At 40.3% G+C, this 19,637-nt stretch overlaps 1 protein-coding gene across 1 annotated transcript; it reads left to right on the forward strand.

Annotated features, from left to right (window-relative positions):
• The first annotated feature begins 2,298 nt into the window (after window positions 1-2,298).
• Window positions 2,299-16,611, forward strand: LOC116504218 (keratin, type II cytoskeletal 5-like). Its single transcript, XM_032211106.1, has 9 exons — window positions 2,299-2,954; window positions 4,209-4,423; window positions 6,415-6,475; window positions 6,598-6,693; window positions 8,537-8,701; window positions 10,322-10,447; window positions 12,964-13,184; window positions 15,031-15,062; window positions 15,191-16,611. Exons 1-9 carry the CDS (start codon window positions 2,376-2,378, stop codon window positions 15,502-15,504), a joined length of 1,809 nt encoding a protein of 602 aa, XP_032066997.1. The 5' UTR covers window positions 2,299-2,375; the 3' UTR covers window positions 15,505-16,611.
• The last annotated feature ends 3,026 nt before the right edge of the window (window positions 16,612-19,637 follow it).

The following is a 19,637-nucleotide window of genomic DNA, read 5'->3' on the forward strand; positions in this document are numbered from 1 at the left end:
AAGTTTGGATAGGCTTGTATCTCACAGGTCTTATGCAAATTCTTATTCTTCTGGGGTGGATCTGCCCATTCTACTAGTCTTACCACATAGTTGTCTTCTCTGTATGTAAATGTAATAAAATTGCATATGTCAGCTATTGGGGGTAGCACCAAGTGGCTTCTGTGAGGCTTCCTAGTAGTTTCAGATCCAGAGAAGACTCATTTAGATGGAATTTAACAGCGTGACATGCCCTTCAAACGTCTTTTAGAGTTAAGAAGCCACGATGTGATCCATTAGCGCAGTCCAAAAGAAGCATCCAGCCTCAACAGATTTCAGATTGTGAACTGATCAGTTACTGGAGTATTCAAAAGAAGAGTTCCTCATGCGCACAATTTTTCCTAAAAGCAATGGTTCTCCTAAGGCCACAATTCATTATGGGAAAGGACAACATAAAATTAACTCTCACTGTCAAAATTTGCCCTTCATGACTTCCTTTCAATTTTCTAGTCTTTGGTTCTGGAGTAATGCCACCAAGACTATTTCAGAATAAATGATTTAAAAATTATAAGGTACATGTGGCTGCATGTATGAACAGAGCGAGGCAAAGGAAGATATATGCATAATAGAAATCGGCTATGGGAATATTCCTTTAATTTTAATTAAAAAAATAAAATAGGAGTCTTCTTGCCAAAACTAAATGTAATAATAATAAAAATAATGTTTATTTAATAGACAATTCCCATCAGAATCTTTGTGGGTAGTGATGATGGGGGGAATTCAAAGTGAGTTTTTTCATTTGAATTATTGTGATCGATATAAATATTATTTCTTAATAAAATGTATTCCTCTGTTTAAATAAAAAGCTAATTGTACAAGCCAATAACAAGTATGGGAATATGTTGATGTTAGTAGCCTAAAGCTTAAAAAAAATACCTTTTTTTAAGGTCACATTTCTTTTTTTAAAATCCTGGATATTTAAACCCCAAAAATATGTAAAGCAAGTGCAGCAGAATCTTTTCCTCCAGGCAGTGGTCCTCCTTCTTTTTACAGGAGTGAAAGATCACAGATAAAAGCATAAAATTTCATAGCCGGTAGACATAATCTTGTCCAGCTGAACTTATTCATATTCTTGCAATTAGAGCTTCCCCGAGAGTTAGTTGTGCAGCTTCTGCTTAAGTACTTTTCGCAAAAGGGAGCTCTTAATTTCCCAAAGCAATCAAACCCCCCAGTCCAATTGCAATTATCCTTTGGAAACATTCCGCTAAATCATAACAGATAGGGGTACCATTCCTTGCTTTTTTAGGAATATTTTAATCTGAAGTGTATGCAAACCACCAGCTGATCTAAAGAACCTTCTGATCCCAAGTTGTAGTATTCCCAAACAAAAGTAACTTCAGGACTTGTTTAAGAGAAGATATTTACAATGGCGTTCCGACACCTACAGCCACCTACACAGAAATGCAGAAGTCTTACACAAGGATCATTAGCGATGTGCCAAAGGTGTCTCTGCTGTTACAGGAGCAGATGAGGGTTTTAAGATTGTAGTCCTGAAAAAGCACATAGGGAGTAATGCCACTGAATACAATAGGGACTGACACCCCTCGCCCCACAAAACCCCCTGTAAAAAAGGAAACGCAATCTAGCAAAGGAATACAGAACTGAGTTGCTACCTGCTTAACTATGGAATTCCTTACTATTGACCATCTTCAGTGTCAAACATGCACACTGTATGCAGATTACTTGGGATTCAATCCATTGAATGTGCATAACCAAGACTTTAACTCCAGGGACCTGGTACAGCTCATAAAGGATCACCTATGGACCCAAATAAAGTTAATTTACTGTAAGGTATCTGGTCCACCTCACAAGTTTACTCACAGTGCCCAACACACTGAAGACCCTAGACAGCTCTTGACAGATTGAAAAAAACAACCATATCTGACATATTTTTGTATGATCAGAATTGTAGCTGCTTTCCTTACATTTGACTAAGGCAGTTGAGTAGCCAGAGTGTAAATGTGCAGTCTTGTGATTATTATGCTCTCCTTTTATTTGCTTTCCTGCTAATGAAACAGTCTCCTAAAAATAAAAAAGGGAAAAACGTTGATCCCTTCAAGATCTTTCTCTCTGACACATAAACTCTTTGCACCAGTTCTGTAAGTGTTATTTTTACCAGAGTAGGCGTGTCACAGAAGACAAGTTGCAGCAAGGCACTTCAAATGTTTGAGTATCCAATTGTCTCAAATTCTGTGCCAGGTTCTTTCCCAAACAGATAAAAGGGGAGGTTTCCTGCTCCTTTATATCAGAGAGGTTCTGCCTTTTGCTTTCTCTGCTTTCTCTGCAGTGCTGCTTATCATCCACAACTTTCTTCATCTTCTCGCTCCAAGTAAACCATCATGAGTCGTGTTTCCTATCGAACATCCTCCGGAGGAGCTAGCAGAGGCTTTACCTCCGGCTCTGCAATTGTTGGTGGTAGCGGTGGTGGGAGAGGCAACTTCAGCTCCTACTCGGTCTCTCGAGTTGGAGGAGCAAGAGCTGGAGGGGGTGGCGGCTATGGAGTTGGCGGATTTGGCAGCCGAAGCCTGCACAACTTGGGCGGAAGCAAGCGAATTGCCTATGGTACCGTTTGTGGAGGTCTAAGATCTGGCTATGGTGGAGGATATGGCATTGGTGGAGGATCCGGTTTTGGTTTTGGCATGGGTGCAGGTGGAGCTGGCTATGGCATGGGTGGAGGTGGAGCTGGCTATGGCATGGGTGGGGGTGCTGGGGGTTTTATGGTAGGTGGACCAGGCTTTGTAAGAGGTGGTCCAGGTTTTCCAGTTTGCCCCCCTGGTGGCATCCAAGAAGTGACCATCAACCAGCAACTCTTGCAACCTCTCAATCTTGAGATTGACCCAGAGATTCAGCGAGTGCGTTCTCAAGAAAGAGAACAGATCAAGACACTCAACAACAAATTTGCCTCCTTTATTGACAAGGTAAGAGGGAGTGATTTTACTTGATCTTTGGGGCCCATAAATTTGAAGTAACCCTTCACAAACTTAAGTCAATTCAATGGCTATTTATCAGTTATCTTTGGGTGCCCTCTGATAAGGTCACATTTGATATAGACAGATGAGCAATAACAGACAATTATTTCTAATATTGTCCAAAGTCATCATCAAATTGTTCAATTAACTTTTTTATTCTGAGGATGAAGGGTCATGTAAAATAACGGGAGGACTTCTAGCCCAAGATCTGATGAAAAGTAAGGCTCCAGTTATAGACAATTTAAATAGTTCAGTTTCAAAGTCAACGATTGCCATTCTTAAATATGACAGTGTTGAGAATAAAGCAGTTATTTCCTCTGTTTTTCTGGATTTGTGTACTTAGTTTGTGTATTCTTTGTGGAATGCACAAATACCAACCCTAACTGAAGCCAATTTATCAAAGACATCTTTTAAAAATAGATGGCACAGATACGGTAAATGCTGAAGCCAAGAAAGGATGCTTTATATATTCACTGCAGATAACAGAAGGAATTCACACCCAAATTATAATACCGTTATTAATCCAGTTTGCAGCTTGGCATTGTTTGGGAGGGGAGCATGATAACATGTAACATTCTATCATTGCTTTGGATGTTGTAATCTCATTGCCATGTTCAGGGCTCTCTGCACACTGTAGAGTGTGTGTGCGATTTCACTGAAGTTGTGGAGATTAGGTTATGGAGGATAAAAATATAATTGCTAAGTGATCGCCCTGAAAAGTACATATTTTTAAATTTATTTTTCATGTCACTTGAAACAGCAGCTCCGTTCCCTGCTAGTTTTCACAACCTCCTCTTTGGCCCCCATTTTTTCCCCTTCCCTTTTCAGCCTCCTTTGCTACTTTTTGTCCCTGCTGAATTGCTGTTTTTTTAAAAAAAATGTTCTCTTGTTTGATTTGTCTGCACACGGTTGACACCATCTAGAGTTGGGGAACTTTGCAGGGCTACATAAGAGACATAATGATTCTCTGCTCCAAGGAGCTTCCAATCTACCCAGTGAGAAGGGACCAGAAAAAATAAGACGGGGAAAAGCCATTCATGTTTTGTTTTAAGTGGCGCAAGGGCCAAAATGCCAACTAAAAGGTTTCCAGGAACAAGTGGGCCGTGCATCCATTCATTTCTTTCCCAAAGGAGCTCTCCCCACTGAAGTGTTAACTTTGCTTACCTGCCTCATTTTCATGGCTTTGTCTGTTCCATCTTGCAGGTCCGATTCTTGGAGCAGCAAAACAAAGTCCTTGAGACCAAATGGGACCTCTTACAACAGCAAGGGACTCAAGTTCAGCATCGCAACATTGAGCCTCTTTTTGAGGGATACATCAACAACCTCAGGAAGCAACTTGATTCTCTAGTAAATGAACGGGGAAGACTGGACTTGGAGCTGAGGAGCATGCAAGACATGGTGGAGGACTTTAAGAACAAGTGAGTAGTTTTCCATTCTATTCCATTCAGTCTAACATATTGGGAGGGCTGAAACGGGCAAGATGGGGACCAGAGTTGCTTAGGCTAGACTGAACCGTTATGTCATCCCTGAGCAGAATCTCCATCTCTCAAGGCTGGGGAAATAATGGCCAAAAGTCCATTAAAAAAAACCAGGATAAAAACAACAACTCTAAAGCAGACTTCTATTTCTGTTCTGCCTGATTTCTGCATAAAGCTGTTTATGTAGGATAATTGTAAAGTTTCCACTGTAAGCAAATTCCTGACTGTCTGGAGATCCAAGACTTATTGCAAAGCCTGGTGTAACATTTTAGCTTACGTCTACATAAAAGATTGATATTTCTTGCTGAATATACAGCCCCATCCCATGCAATTCATTCCAAAGGGGCTTGCCGCCAGATACAGTAAATGCAAAGAATCTGATATTAATTAACTGAATTGGAGCCTATACTAATTATCCAAATGCATAGAACATCAAACATTCTCCATTCACCTCAGACCATCCAATAAGCAGTAATGAATTCATTGTAGTGGGAAGAACCCTGTGCATTTGCACTGCATTCCTATCCATAATGTGGATTTTGGATTTAGGGTGTATGGCTGTAACGTTTTTAAGAAATGAAATAATGAAATGAAATGAAATCAGATGGCAGCCAACACCCCTCCTTTCCTTCTCTAAAAGATTTGAGAGTTTTGTTTCACCTGTCTGATTTGCACCAAATGCAAGTTCCAAGGCAAATGCTTCACAAATCCACATTATTAATATATTTATTCAGGTTGATAAAGGCTTTCATGGAGCTGTAAATCTTAGCCATGAACCTCATGCCTAACCTAATTATTTATGTTCTTAGAAGTCTAGAAAAGCTTTGGGGGACTAAATTTTGGCTGTGAACATTATGTCAGAATGAGATCAACGAATGCTAACTACTTCACAAGTATGCAATAGCTTGCTAAATAGCAAACAGAAGTAGAAAGGGGACAAAACAGATTCTGCTCTGTAGTTTGCAATCCTATGCCAAAGTTTAGTTTTTTCATACTCCCCCTTAATCACCCAGCCTTCTTTTCTGTATAGTTCAAATGAATTCAGGTTTAGAATTCCACGTGCTCAAAGGCAAAACAGATTAAGGCTATGGTCTTACACCAAGCTGTTCAGAATTAATCTGTTAATTGCAAAACCCTCCCGTCCTTCTTTTGTTCATTCCAGCCCCACCTTTGCTCCCAGATAGTTTGATTTGGCGTATGTTACAGGGCTTCACAGAGAGATGCCTGCAATGTACAAGCTTATCTTGCCAAACCCTCACAAAAGAATTGCAAATTAAATCACACGCCGCTACAAATTAAATACTTCATTTAGACTTTTGCACAACTGTATATCTTTATAACAGTCTCTCTTGTGGCTTTTAGGAGCATTCTACAAACTGTGTGTCAGCTAGCTAGCTGGGGTGAACATTCAGCAAGGAGATTTAATCTATCTGATAAGAATATTGACTATGATGTGTCTTCCCACCAGACTTGTGGGTTTTAAATTTATGCCAGCTGTACTTCTTTGAAATTAAGACAATGTTATATACTATACCCCAAGTAGGTAAAACATGCAAATCCGCATCTAGTATTTGCAACATATGGCTTCAAACCCACCATTACTGAGCCAAGCCATAAGCATCAAAATTGGGGCAAGCATTGCTACAACCATGTCTCAATTTAATAGCAGCTATAGTAATTCTGATTCTATCTATAAAATACTGCGAATCATAGTGTAGGCTGGAGGAATTCCAAGGATTGATCTTTCGAAAACAAACTAGGTTACTTTCAAGGAATAATTCAGTTGGCGTAGACTACTAAGTTTTCTAGAATACACTGATAAAATGTGGATTCAGCTGTCTTATATATGGTCTATCAGAAGTAATGTTCAGTTCTCATATTGCAACCTATGCATATTACTAATTCTATCATTTGTTCTTCTTGTCTAACAGATACGAAGATGAAATTAACAAGCGAACAGGTGCAGAGAATGAATTTGTGGTGCTCAAGAAGGTAATTGATTTGCCTACAATATTTGGGTCTCAATGAAATGAAAAAGAACGTCTGAATGTGTTAAGCCGAGCAAGTTTGGTTTGTCCTCAAAATGCAGCAGACTTTTCTTCTGTTTTGTGCAGGATGTGGATGGCGCCTACATGAATAAGATTGAACTTGCTAGCAAATCAGACTCACTGAATGATGAAATTGAGTTCTTGAAAGCACTGTTTGAAGCGGTAAGTTTTCTTTATTACGTTACCAAAGGTTCTTTCTAAACTTAAAATAAGCTCTAGGTCTATATTCAGTCAGAAGACTAGAAAATTTAGTTCTCAATGTAAACCTTGAACCTTAGAAAAAGCCTTAGTAAATCTAAATCTAACTGAACCGCAGTGGCACAGTGGTTAGAGTGCAGTACTGCAGGCTACTTCTGCTGATCACCAGCTGCCAGCAGTTTGGCAATTCGGGTCTCACCAGGCTCAAAGTTGATTTAGCCTTCCATCCTTCCAAGATGGGTAAAATGAGGACCCAGATTGCTGGGGGTAATATGCTGATTCTGTAAACCGCTTAGAGAGGGCTGTAAAGCACTATGAAGTGGTATATAAGTCTAAGTGCTATTGCTATTGCTAAATCTTCTACATCTGACTAAAGGCAGAATCTTTCCAAGATCTGTTAATTGGAAGCACTTGGAATTGAATATGGCCTTCTATACATGCAAGGCATTAACTATGGTACTACTACCAGAGATCATGGACTATATTATCTCTCATCCCTTTAATTAATTCTCTTATATTTCTATTTGCCATTAAGTAGATTATAAATATATTGGAAGAAGAATTTTAAAAATGCTACTGAAAACAAAACAAAAAGTTTAACAGAAATACCAGTTCTCTTTCAGTACCAATAAAAACATATTTTTAAAATATTTTAATCCCGCCTTTATTCTTTTTATAAGAAACTAAAAATGGCGCACATACCTAGTATTCCTTCCTTCTCAATTTTCCTCACAACATCCCTGTGAAGTAGATTGAGCTGAGAGACAGTGAATGGTCCAAAATCACCCAGCCGTTTCATGCCTAAGGTGGGACTAGAAGTCCCATTTCTAGTCCCATTTTCTAGCTTGGTACCTTAACTTAACCACTAGACCAAATTGAATGTATTCAACATTTTACGTATCACTCTGAAACTTGATAAATTCTCCAATTTGAAGTCTCCCATTATGGACATTTCCCCCCACCCTCACCTTATCCAATTATTTGTTAGCACATCAACTTAATGCAGCAGAAAGATATCAGTGTAAAAAAGGAAACTCTTGTCATTAAGAAAAGAAATAAGCAGACTATTTTTCTTAGCAATGCTAAAAGAATGAGGAGTTAGAATTCTTAAGATGATCGTAGCAGACTGATTTGTCGAAGCTTGTCGTGTATATTTCTTAATGTTCCACTGCAGAAAATATTAGATCAGTTTTTCCTTCAGAAAGGATATACTTTCAAAGGTATTTTCCCTTCACCAGTTTCCACCTGCTTGGTTATGTGTTTGAAGAGCTGACTAAATGTTAAGGCAAGCAGAGACTTAATGCCATCAATTATCACATCTTTTGCAATATAAACTCAATTTCCTCCAGCTATTCCTGGATCAAGACAGAACTATATTTAAATAAGGCACCTCTATACTGCAGGGTTGTCTAGTCTGGACTTGATGCTAGGAAGCAATGGAAAAAAAATACCCACCCACTTCCTTGGCAACTTTTCTGAGTGAAATTAATCACTTTGATCTGGAAACATTTATGAGTTACAGAACATATTCTGACTGAGCTTGGAATCCAGTTATTGTGAATAACATCTTTTTTTCACTAAAATTCCTAACTCTAACCAAAGGCATTACTAAGAAAACTAAAGGGCTGCTACAAATTGGAATATAAATTAAAAGGTTTCAAACAAAATTGAATTAGGATTTCAGAAAGTTCTCTAGCCCTGTTAGGTACTTAATCCATTGTTCCATAACTGCTTCAACAAGACCATATTACTTTTGCCCCAGTGTCCAGGTGACCTAGTTTTTGTTTTATTTATTTATTTATTGCAGGAATTAAGTCAAATGCATCAGCAAGTGTCAGATACCTCTGTTGTATTGTCCATGGACAACAACAGAAGCCTGGACTTGAATAGCATAATTGCTGAGGTCAAGGCGCAGTATGAAGATATTGCCAACAGGAGCCGGACTGAGGCCGAATCATGGTATCAAACCAAGGTTAGTAGATAGAATAATACATTCATTAAAGCCCCAGGGTAACTTTTCATAACCGGATGAGTTGGACTACAGTTCCCAGAATTCCCTGCATTAGAGGGTAGCATGTTGTAAATGCATTGTCTTCCCATCCTTGACAAAATTATGCCAGCATCAATCATGCCGGCGAGTGGCGCTGTCCTTCCAGATTTAATGGGCGAGTGAGAAGGAAAGAAACTGATGCACTCAACTGAGTGCATTTCCCCGCCCAGGGCGTTTCCTCTTCCTCCTGGTGGGAGAAGCAGCATCAATCACATTCCAGAATATGCGGTGGCTCAGGATCAGAGATGGGTTGCTCCCGGTTCGGCACGGATAGGGTGAACCGGTAGCAGTGGCAGCGGGAGGTTCTGCCCATCCGCCCAGACGCTTCTGCGTATGTGCAGAAGCTTCGTACGCAAGCGTGCCTGAACCGGTAGCAAAAAAATTGGCAACCCACCACTGCTCAGGATTGGGTGAGTATAGGCAGGTGTCTGGGATGAAAGGCTTAGTCTCCTTTCAAATTGCCTGAGGAGCAAGTCACAGGCAAATAAATGTGAGTTTGGATAGGCCATTTGTATTTCCCCCAAATCCTTCTGCAGAAAACAGTGTGGGGAGCGGTAGGGGAGGTGAAGTGAGAGGGGAGAGGGTAGAGGAGAGGAGAGGGAGAGGGGAGAGGAGAGGGACTTAAAAAAAACTGCATTGACAGGCCACAGACCTGGAGAGACCCGGGTCCAATGGAGATAACTCTTTAGTCCAATGCTCCAATGTTGTTGACCAACTTTCTTTTGGGTCTGGGACTTGCGAGCTGGGTGCAGAGGATGGGTCTCAAGATCAGAGCAGGGAGAGACACTACCCCTCTGCTTCCCTGCTTTTCCCCACCTGTTGCAAAACTGAGTTGTTACAGGTACAGAGGAGGAGCATATGATAAAGCTGGAGGGTGAGCAGTCTGCTCCCTCCTCCTTCACCATGTCTTTGTGACCATCAGGCTAACATTAGTGTGGCTTCCTTTCTGCTCATTCATTCATTCATATTATTATTATTTATTTATACTTATCTCACTATCTAGAGTGCTTCTGGCTGGCTTACAACAACATAAAAGCATAAATAAAAGTCAAAATTAACAATAATTAAATAAAAGGTTAAAACCCAAAAGCAGGGATGGTACAGGCTCTTTTGTCTCTCATTCAATCAGCTACCTCCAGCATAATGCATCCCCACTGGGGCCTCTCAAGCCACCGGGCAGAGCCAGGTTTTAAGGCCCTTCCAGAAGGTCAGAAGGATGTAGACAGAGCTCACCTCTGGTGGGAAGATGTTCTAGAGGGCAGGGGCCACAACAGAGAAGACTCTTCTGCTTGACCTTGCTAGCCAAACATCCTTGGCCAACGGGATCTGAGGAAGGCCAAGACACATGTTCCTGGACCGCAAGCTTCAGGCCTCAGCCTGTGATCTTGACTCTGAGTAGCTTCACTTCATAAACATACAAAGAGTCCCTTGAAAGAACTTTCCCGCCCCCACATAATACAATGTCTTCTGCAGCCTCTGTGCTGGGAGTCATTTTCCATCTCCTCTGTTTTGATGATACCTTTGTTTATTTCTGAATGTCAGTATGAAGAACTACAACTGAATGCTGGGCGCCATGGTGATGACCTTCGTAACACAAAGTCAGAAATTTCTGAGCTTAATCGGATGGTCCAGAGACTGCGGAGTGAAATCGATAACTTGAAGAAACAGGTGATGTTTTAATGGATCTTGCCATTTAGCTTGGGAGAACGGACTAAAGAATAGGCCCTTTGCTTTGCCAGAGTAGATTTGTACCACCACTGCGCAATTTTTAGGGGGTGAATAAACAGTTTTTTTGAGTACTAATTTAATCCCTTGCATACAGAAGAGAAAACTAGGGAGAAAACTACTTTGAATTATTTTTCATGATACATAGTGAGTTTTTCATGAGGCAACACTCCTGAAGCTATATATATATATATATATATATATATATATATATATATATATATATATATATATATATATATATATAATCAGTATATATATATATCAGTATATATATATAGCAGTATATATATATATATATATATATATATATATATATATATATATATACACACATATATATATATATATATATATATATATATATATATATATATATATATATATATATATATATATAGTACAGTACCATTTGGCTTCAAAATATGGGTAGAAAAATATTGAGGCAAGTATCACTGCTGAATGAGAAAAAGGAAAGAGAAGCAAACAGAAAGAAAGAAAGAAAGAAAGAAAGAAAGAAAGAAAGAAAGAAAGAAAGAAGGAAGGAAGGAAGGAAGGAAGGAAGGAAGGAAGGAAGGAAGGAAGGAAGGAAGGAAGGAAGGAAGGAAGGAAGGAGACTAGCAACAGTTAAATGTGTTATCTGAAATTCAAGCAGTTGCCATTTCTGGTTAGCATTAACTAGACTTAATTGATTTGAATGCCAGTTACTGCTAACCAGAAATGATGGCCATTCAGCATTCAAATGAGATAAATAAAGAAAAAATATGGACTGTGATTAAACACCATGCATTACAAGAAATAAGTAGGAAGCATGTGAGATGGCGTTATATACACCAAAGACTATGTTTATGGAGATTCCCAGTCATCCAGGCCATAGTTGTCCCAAAGGTGCTTTTTCAAAAAGCAATCAGACTTGTTTTTTCTTTGAAAACATTTCACTTCTCATCCAAGAAGCTTCTTCCCGAACTGAAGAAGCTTCTTGGATGAGAAGAAAAACGTTTTTAAGGATAAAACAAGTCCGATTGCCTTTTGAAAAAGCACTTTTGGGGCACCAAAGACTAGCACACTCAAAAGGTCTTCTTTTTAAATATTACATTATTCTAATCATAATGACATTTTAGTGTTTCTTCTACTCTGTGGGATTTTGCTAGTGAATCCACAGATAGTACATCTCTCATTGTACACATGTTGCAAGGTATCTACACAATCAAGTTGAACAAGTTGCAAGTTAGTTACTTTGCAATAGCTCTTAGGCATTGCAAATTAAACCAGGGATCCCCTCCTTCATCTTACTACAGCATAGACAAGTAGGCAGACAGGCAGGTTATTATATAAATTGTTCCGCACCCTAATGTGTTCTAAAGGAAGGTAGCCAGGCAACTAGAGTGAGCCAGTTTTTCCATATTATTAAAATATTTTCGTTCTTTTATCATCCGTCTAAAGATAATCAATGATAGATCAGCAGTTTCAACAGCTTCTTTTGGAATTATTCCATTTATGTCTATCCGGAGGCATTATTTGCTCAGAGCATGATAAATAACAGAAGCTTTGCATATAAATATATAAATTATCATGCAGTTGTTGAGAACAAGTTGCAAGTGAAGTTTTATAGAATTCTGCCCAGTTCTACAGTATTGCATAAGATAAATCTGCTCTCACAATAGCTGGGTTTGCATATTCTTCTTTGCTATCATTGTTTAACTATGGTTTTAAGCCATAATTGGCTGAATTTCCACATTATGCTAAGGCATAAAGTGGTTCAGGTTACACAACACATTGAGTCAAAAATGAACAATAACCCTATATATAGCTTGTTTCCAGTGTTGAAGGAAATCTGAGCTAATGGAGACACAGTCCCATTTATGGAAATATTATTACGATTTTTGTGCATTAAAACACAAGCATTTGCTTTAGATGCAGCTGTGTACTCAGCACCGATGTGTTTTATATACCAATATTGGTAGTATCAAGGACGCGGTGGCTCAGTGGCTAAGATGCTGAGCTTGTCGATCAGAAAGGTCAGCAGTTTGGTGGTTCAAATTCCTAGCACCGCATAATGGAGTGAGGTCCCGTTACTTGTCCCAGCTTCTGCCAACCTAGCAGTTCAAAAGCACATAAAAATGCAAGTAGAAAAATAGGAACCATTTTTGGTGGGAAGGTAATAGCGCGCCGTGTGCCTTCGACGTTTAGTCATTTGGCTTTGAAACGGAGATGAGCACCGCCCCTAGAGTCGGGAACGACTAGCATATATGTGTGAGGGGAACCTTTATCTTTACCTTTATTGGTAGTATACAATTGTTTTGTTGCATAGAAGTCTTTAAGAAGAGATTTTCAAGTTTTCTGTGCTTACAGGCTAGAAGAGATATTCTTCCTGAATTATCCAAAGAAAATCTGTTGTAACAGTTTTGACATGAATGGCCTCCAATAATAACAATAATAATTGTTATGCCCATTCCCAGTGTGCCAACCTTCAGGCAGCCATTGCTGAGGCTGAAGATCGTGGTGAACTTGCCCTCAAGGATGCTAAGCAAAAGCTGAATGAATTGGAGGAAGCTTTACAAAGAGCCAAACAAGAACTTGCCCGGCAACTCAAGGAATATCAGGAGCTCATGAATGTCAAACTGGCCCTCGACATCGAGATTGCCACCTACAGGACGCTGCTAGAAGGAGAAGAAATCAGGTCAGCGAAGAGAAACACACCACTAAATATAATGCTTTAAACAATTGCTAAACTAGGGGTCGGCAACCTTCAACACTCAAAGAGCCACAAAGGTCCTAACCGGAAGCCCCCCATTCAATTCTGGAACCAACCGGAAGTCCGGTTGCCCCATCATAGAGTCTCCTCCTAGTGCGGCATACTTTTTCCTCTACCTGTCCTAACCGAAAGCCCTATCAATTGTGGAGCTGACCAGTGACAGGAAGCCACAGCAGAGGGATCAAGGAGCACATGTTGCTCCAGAACCTCGGGTTGCTGACCCCTGCGCTAAACCCATAGCTTATCTACCGCTTTTCACAACCTTCCTTTTAACTTTCTTCAAATAAAAAAGAGCACTCCCTTGGATGTTTTATCTGAACAGCTTGCACCTTGAAACGAAACAGTTAAATTGAAAAGGCTCTTTTTAAAAGTTCCTGGTGGTCTAAAAAAAAACTCTTTTCTTTTTGTTAAAATAATAATAATAATCTTGTTTGTGAAATAGAAAGGTTAAACCAATCTCACCAGAATGCTGTTTTTCTACATGTGTCTCATTGATTGGAGGACAATGGAACTGCATGTTTCTGTAACATTAAGAGCATTTTTTTTCTCCAAAAGAGAGACACATTGCTGTGATTCATTTTTTTTAATTTGGTTAAAAAGATCCACAGAGCACAAATCTGGTGACATTTTTTGGCCCATTCTTTTCAGGTTGGCGAGATAAGATGCATTAAGAGTCTATGGAGATTTTCAACCATCCAAGTGATAATTGTCCCAAAGATGCTTTTTCCAAAAGGCAAGTGGACTTTCCTGGTTTTTCTCTTGGATAATATTTTGCTTCTCATCCAAGAAGGTTCTTTGCTTCACTTCAGAACTGAAGAAGCTCTTTGGATGAGAGCCAAACATTTTCAAAGAGAAAAACCAAATACCGTATTTTTCAGAGTATAAGACACCCCCCCCAAAAAAGGTGAAAATTTGGGTGTCTAATACACCGAATGTAGCCCTGCCCACCCACAGGCACCCCGCTTTGGCCTCTGCCTCCAGCAATTTGTCTCATTGCATCAAACAGCCTGTTTCAATTTCAGCTTCCGCACAGCCTGATTAGCACAAGCAACTGATTGTCGGTTGGATTGGCCTCCTAACCATCAGCTGTTTCAGGCTGCAGGGATTGCCATTGCCTATTGCCACCTCCGTGTGCCCCATTTTCCGCTCATTCTGATCCCCGCCACCTGGAATGGGTGAAAAATGGGACGCACGGTGGCAGAAAAAGGATGGATGGAGGCTGAAAATGGGTGCGCGGAGGCCAAAATTGCGTCTCAGGAGGCCCGACAATTAGCTGCTTGTGCTAATCAGGCTGTCCTGAAACTGAAATGGGCTGTTTGCTATTTGCTGCAAGGAGGAAAATTGCTGGGAGGCAGAGGCAGATTTATTTGTCTTGTTTTCCTCCCCAAAAGCTAGGTGTGCCGTATACTTCGGAGCATCTTATATTCCGAAAAATACGTTAAGCCCAGTTGCCTTTTGAAAAAAAGCACCTTTTGGAGATGCATTAAAAGTTTCATATGATATGCAGCTAGCGACAGTGACAAAAAAAAGATACATACGTGGTGACCTTCCAGTGCAAACTCCACCCTGCTGCACTTCTGCCCCAATATGTGACAGCAGTCTGTCAGTCATGACACTTGTGCTGTGACATTATGAGGCATGTTTCATCACTTGCCGATAGAGACAGGTTGAGTTCATATTACTATCATCGCAATACTCCTTTTTATATTAAAAATGTGGTAATATTACTGTAAGTTGAAGCATTAACTCCAATTATTCCATTGCTTTTTAGACTGCAAGAAGGCGTTGGAAATGTCAGCTATTGTAAGTATCATCCCTATTTATACATTTGTGCATGCATGCTTGTTTTAATTATTAAAGGGGCCTTGGCATGCGTTTTCTCTATGGAAGTCATGGAAGCAAATTAATTTTCCTTCTCCCCTGTTTTCCAGCTGTAGTCAGCAACACCACTACCACTGGATATAGTGGTGGAAGTGGCCTGTCCGTGGGAGGAGGTTTCGGCGCAGGAAGTGCTGGAGGGTTCGGAGGAGGATACGGAGTTGGAGTCGGTGGCGGTGGTGGCGGTGGCTACGGCATTAGCGGTGGCAGCAACTATGGAGGAGCCGGTTATGGTTCAGGGTTCGGCAGCGGAGGTGGGAGCATGTACAGTAGTGGAGGAGGTCGCCATTCCTCAGGTGGTGGAGGAGGAGGTTCCAGTGTAAAAATTGTATCAAAAACCAGTACAAGCAGGAAATCTGCCTACTAAAGTCGGGTCCTCTCCTCCTCCTCCTCCTCCTGAATGACAATTCGCTTCACCATGCACATCATGCCTGTCGTGTAAATAATGGCAAGGGAAAACAAAACAAAAAAAAATGCGCTTTTCCTCTCTGACACTTTCACCTTTTCCATCAAGGCCTAGCTCTAACATTAACCTGGATATCTGCATCCACATCCAACACACTCGATCTGTTCCTCTGTTGGAACTTGACCTGTCATGGCTGAAACACGAGTTTCTCCACCTGGCACAGCTTTAGCAGGGAGGCCACAGTTGGTTCACAGAAGGAAATGCAACCCCATTAAGCGAACCGTTTGTGGAATTGTTTCAAGAAGGGCCTCAGATCAAGAGAGTCTCTATGTAGGTCAGTGAGAGGGTTGTGAGCAGGTATACAAAAAGAAGGTCTGCGGTATCCCATTCCAACGTTACTTCTCCAATTGCGGCATCAGCCGTTCAATGAATATCAGAAATCCAATGGGTGTAAATCTTGTGCCAAACATTTCTCTAACAAAACCGGTTTCTGCAACCCGGCCTTATTCACCTACATCAGCGTCTTTTATTTTGCGCAAGAGACATTCCAGTTTGCCAGCTATTGTACTCCTGGGTATGTGCAAAATAAGGGGGGGAACATGCAGAAAACCAGTAATTGTGAACACCTTTTTTGTTTCTTTGATACAATGTGTTAGCTTTGATATTTAAAAAAAGATTAATGAGGGTTTCTAGACTAGCAAACTTCATGGGCTTGTCTCATTCCAAACAACATTTCTGATCTTTTCTCCTTTTTGAGCATATTCTTTGGGTTTTCAGATGGAGTCTATATGAAGCTACAAACTATTTTAACCATGCACTCTTCCGAAGTAAATTAGCTTTGAGACACAAATGATCTGTTCTCTGGCAATGTTCTGCAATGTTATGTTTCCACACAGGGTGTTTACCGGTATGTTTCCACAGATGAGTACTCATTCTCATTCTTTCTCTCTTCGTCACTTCTTTTCTTCCTTTCTTCAATGTGAAAGCAATAATGGAAAAGGTGATTGTTTCTGCTGCTGTTATTTTATGAATTGTAATGCTTGATTCTACGCAAGTCTGCATGACAAATAAAGAGCAATTTTAATTTTTGAACATGCTGTTTTCTGTCATCTTTTCCCCTGAAAATGAAGATAGTGTCAGGGTTCCAAATAACACCCTCAATGAAAGAAGTCTCCGAGGCTTGAAGTTCTTCAAAGTTCCATTTTATTAGAGAAGTCATATTGGCTGGGAAAACCCGAATCTGAAAGCTTCTAGGTTTTCCCCAACCAAGTGAAAGTCAAGACCCTGCCCAGCACCCACATGTCCATTACATGGTCCAATCAGGCACTGTCCCAACCAGAGATGCCTCCCAGTCACACCACTACAGATGCAGGGCAAGATGTCCTTGACTCTCTGAGAAAGGAATGTTATTTAGATTATATCTCTCCCCTACTCCATATAATCCCCCCTCCCATTTTTCCACAGCAAAAAAATGTTGCAGGCCTGAAGGCCCAATGTAAAAGATGGCTTCAAGGCCTGACAGATAGTTCCTGATCTACTAGAGGTATTTCCACACCATTTATCTTTAAAAAAAAAAATCAAGCATTCCCTTTTAGTATACATGATTTGAGCCAATCCTATATTCCAAAGATAGCAAGCAATAAAGTTTAATTTCTTCTGTAATGGTGCTATAAGCTTCATTATCTCTGCCCAATCCAAATCTCTGACATAAAATGATTTTTTTTTCAAAATCCTTAATGAGGCTGCACTTGTGTGAAATGTGATTTGAAAGAAGTGCTACAAATATCATGCAAACACCGCAGCCATTATTCCTTAAGGCACAAACCTCACAAAAGATATGCTTCTTGAAGTGATGGCTCCATTAAAGGTGCAACTTTCCCCCCCAAAAAACATCAAGGAAGTCTGAATAACAGAATAATAGAGTTGAAAGGGACCATGGAGGTTTTCTAGTCCAACCCCCTGCTCCAGCAGGAGACCCTATACTATTCCAGACAAGTGGCTATCCAGTCTCCAAAGTCTCTGGTGAGGAGCACCTACAACTTCTGAAGGCAAGCCATTTCATTGGTTAACTGTTTTCACCATTAGAAAATTCCTCCTTAGTTCTAGGTTGCTTACCCACACTTCTTTGTGGCAGCCCCTCAAATATTGGAACACTGCTATCATGTCACCCCTAGTCCTTCTTTTCACTAAACTAGACATATGCAATTCCTCTAACTGTTTTTCATGTTTTAGCTTCCAACCCCTAATCATCTTTGTTGCTGTTTTCTGCACTCTTTCCAGAGTCTCAGCATCTTTTTTATAAATTGGTGACCTAGACTGGATGCAGTATTCTAGGTGTGGCCTTACTAAGGCTTTATAAAGCAGTATTAATACTTCATGTAATCTAGATTCTATCCCTCTGTTAAAGCAACCCAGGATTGCATTGGCTTTTTGGCTGCTGCTGTACATTGCTGGCTCATATTTAAGTGATTGTCCACTAGGAACCAAGTCAAAAAAAATCAGGCTAATAATGGAGAGATGCTGTGCTTATATGAGGTCTGAAGCACTTCTAAATTATTTTCAAAGCATCCCCAGCCCCAGTCTTTACTGTGCTTGTAGAGGTATTTGAGCTACTATGTTTGAAGGAATCACTTAAGGGTACTTAAATAGAACAATGTCAAAATTAAGTAATTCTTTATTTAAAATACAGGATGTGCTTTTAATAGCTTTAAAACATAAGAGATTACATAGTGGTTCTGTCACCGCAGAATTATTCCTCATTGATGCATTTTTCCTTGTTTAACTGTCATACTCTTATTATCCCAGGATGTTATGCAGGACTACAGTATACATTCCCAGATTGACTTAAAGTCCTTTCTAGTCTTCTTCTGCATGCCTCCTTAAGGTCCTATTTTCAGCATGAAGGGCCATTGTATAGGATTAGGATTTGGTTTTCCTTGTGTGAAAGGTAGGAAACAGTATTAAGATCTCCACTGATATGAAGATATGAAAAGGAATGTGGTACAGTAATTAAGGTGCTATATTAGAAGTGGAGACATAGGTTCTAGACTTCTTCCATAAGAATGGAAGCCAGCAGGATGATTTGTGGCCAGCCACGCCTAGTGACAAGATGACTAATAGCTATACACACATGCATATACATGCACCAACATATATGCCATCATATCATGCACTGATACCTTCATTCTTCTGCTCTGAGTCCAATTGAAATGCCAGCAGAGCCGGCCATTTCATAATGTATCTATGGTATTAATATGGGATATCTTTTTATATTTGATCCGAAATGCTTTATCTAATTGCAATACTCTGTCCTGTTAAACACTGGCCCCAAACCTTTTGGGCAGCAGGGACCAGTTCCAGGGAGAAAGGTTTTTCCATGGACTAGAGGTGGCATGGTTTTGCATTCTTCCTACACCCAACAGATGGAGCTTCTCTTCTTTGCGCAGCCGAGCTGTTGGCACGCTGTGGAGCCAGAGGTGATGTTCAGCAAGTTCTGACCAGTTCTGGAGAACCAGTAGCAGAAATGTTGAGTAGTTTGGAGAAAGAGTAAATACCACCTCTGATTGGCCCCCGCCCCCATCTATTCTCTGCCTCCCGAGTCCCAACTGATCGGGAGGGAATGGGGATTTTGCAGTATCCTTCCCCTGCCACACCCACCAAGCTATGCCCACCAAGCCATGCCATATCATGCCACGCCCACCAAACCTCACCCACAGAACCGGTAGTAAAATATTTAAAATCCCACCACTGTCAGCGGAGTGGTGCCAGACTGGAGGGCTAGGGACCCCTGCTGTAAAGGAATTACTAGAGTGAGATGTGGCTACAGTAGAGGTATCAGGTGAAGAGATGCAAAGTAAACAAAACTCTTGTGTCTTTTACTAGGTTTATAGAAGAGATAATTTTATGAAAAATAGTTTGTAGATATAGGAGCCCTGCCTTTCTTTACATTTGGCTGGAATTCTGGCAGATCCAGTATTGCTTCCAAGGCTTTCAAAGGAAATTTTTCCAGCCCTACCCATAAATGTCAGAGACTGAATCAAAAATATTATGCCTTTACTAGCTGGGAAATCTCCACCTGTGTCGGCTTTAGTTCC

This window comes from Thamnophis elegans, chromosome 2 (assembly GCF_009769535.1).
Source record: "Thamnophis elegans isolate rThaEle1 chromosome 2, rThaEle1.pri, whole genome shotgun sequence".
Taxonomy (NCBI): Eukaryota; Metazoa; Chordata; class Lepidosauria; order Squamata; family Colubridae; genus Thamnophis; species Thamnophis elegans.

What these genes read in the sequence shown, in the direction of transcription:
- LOC116504218 (XM_032211106.1), top strand. Translation starts at nt 2,376, where the DNA reads ATGAGTCGTGTTTCCTATCGAACATCCTCCGGAGGAGCTAGCAGAGGC. An exon ending in GTGGAGGACTTTAAGAACAA is followed by an intron (nt 4,424 to 6,414) that starts GTGAGTAGTTTT and finishes CTTGTCTAACAG; the next exon opens with ATACGAAGATGAAATTAACA. An exon ending in TGAAAGCACTGTTTGAAGCG is followed by an intron (nt 6,694 to 8,536) that starts GTAAGTTTTCTT and finishes TATTTATTGCAG; the next exon opens with GAATTAAGTCAAATGCATCA.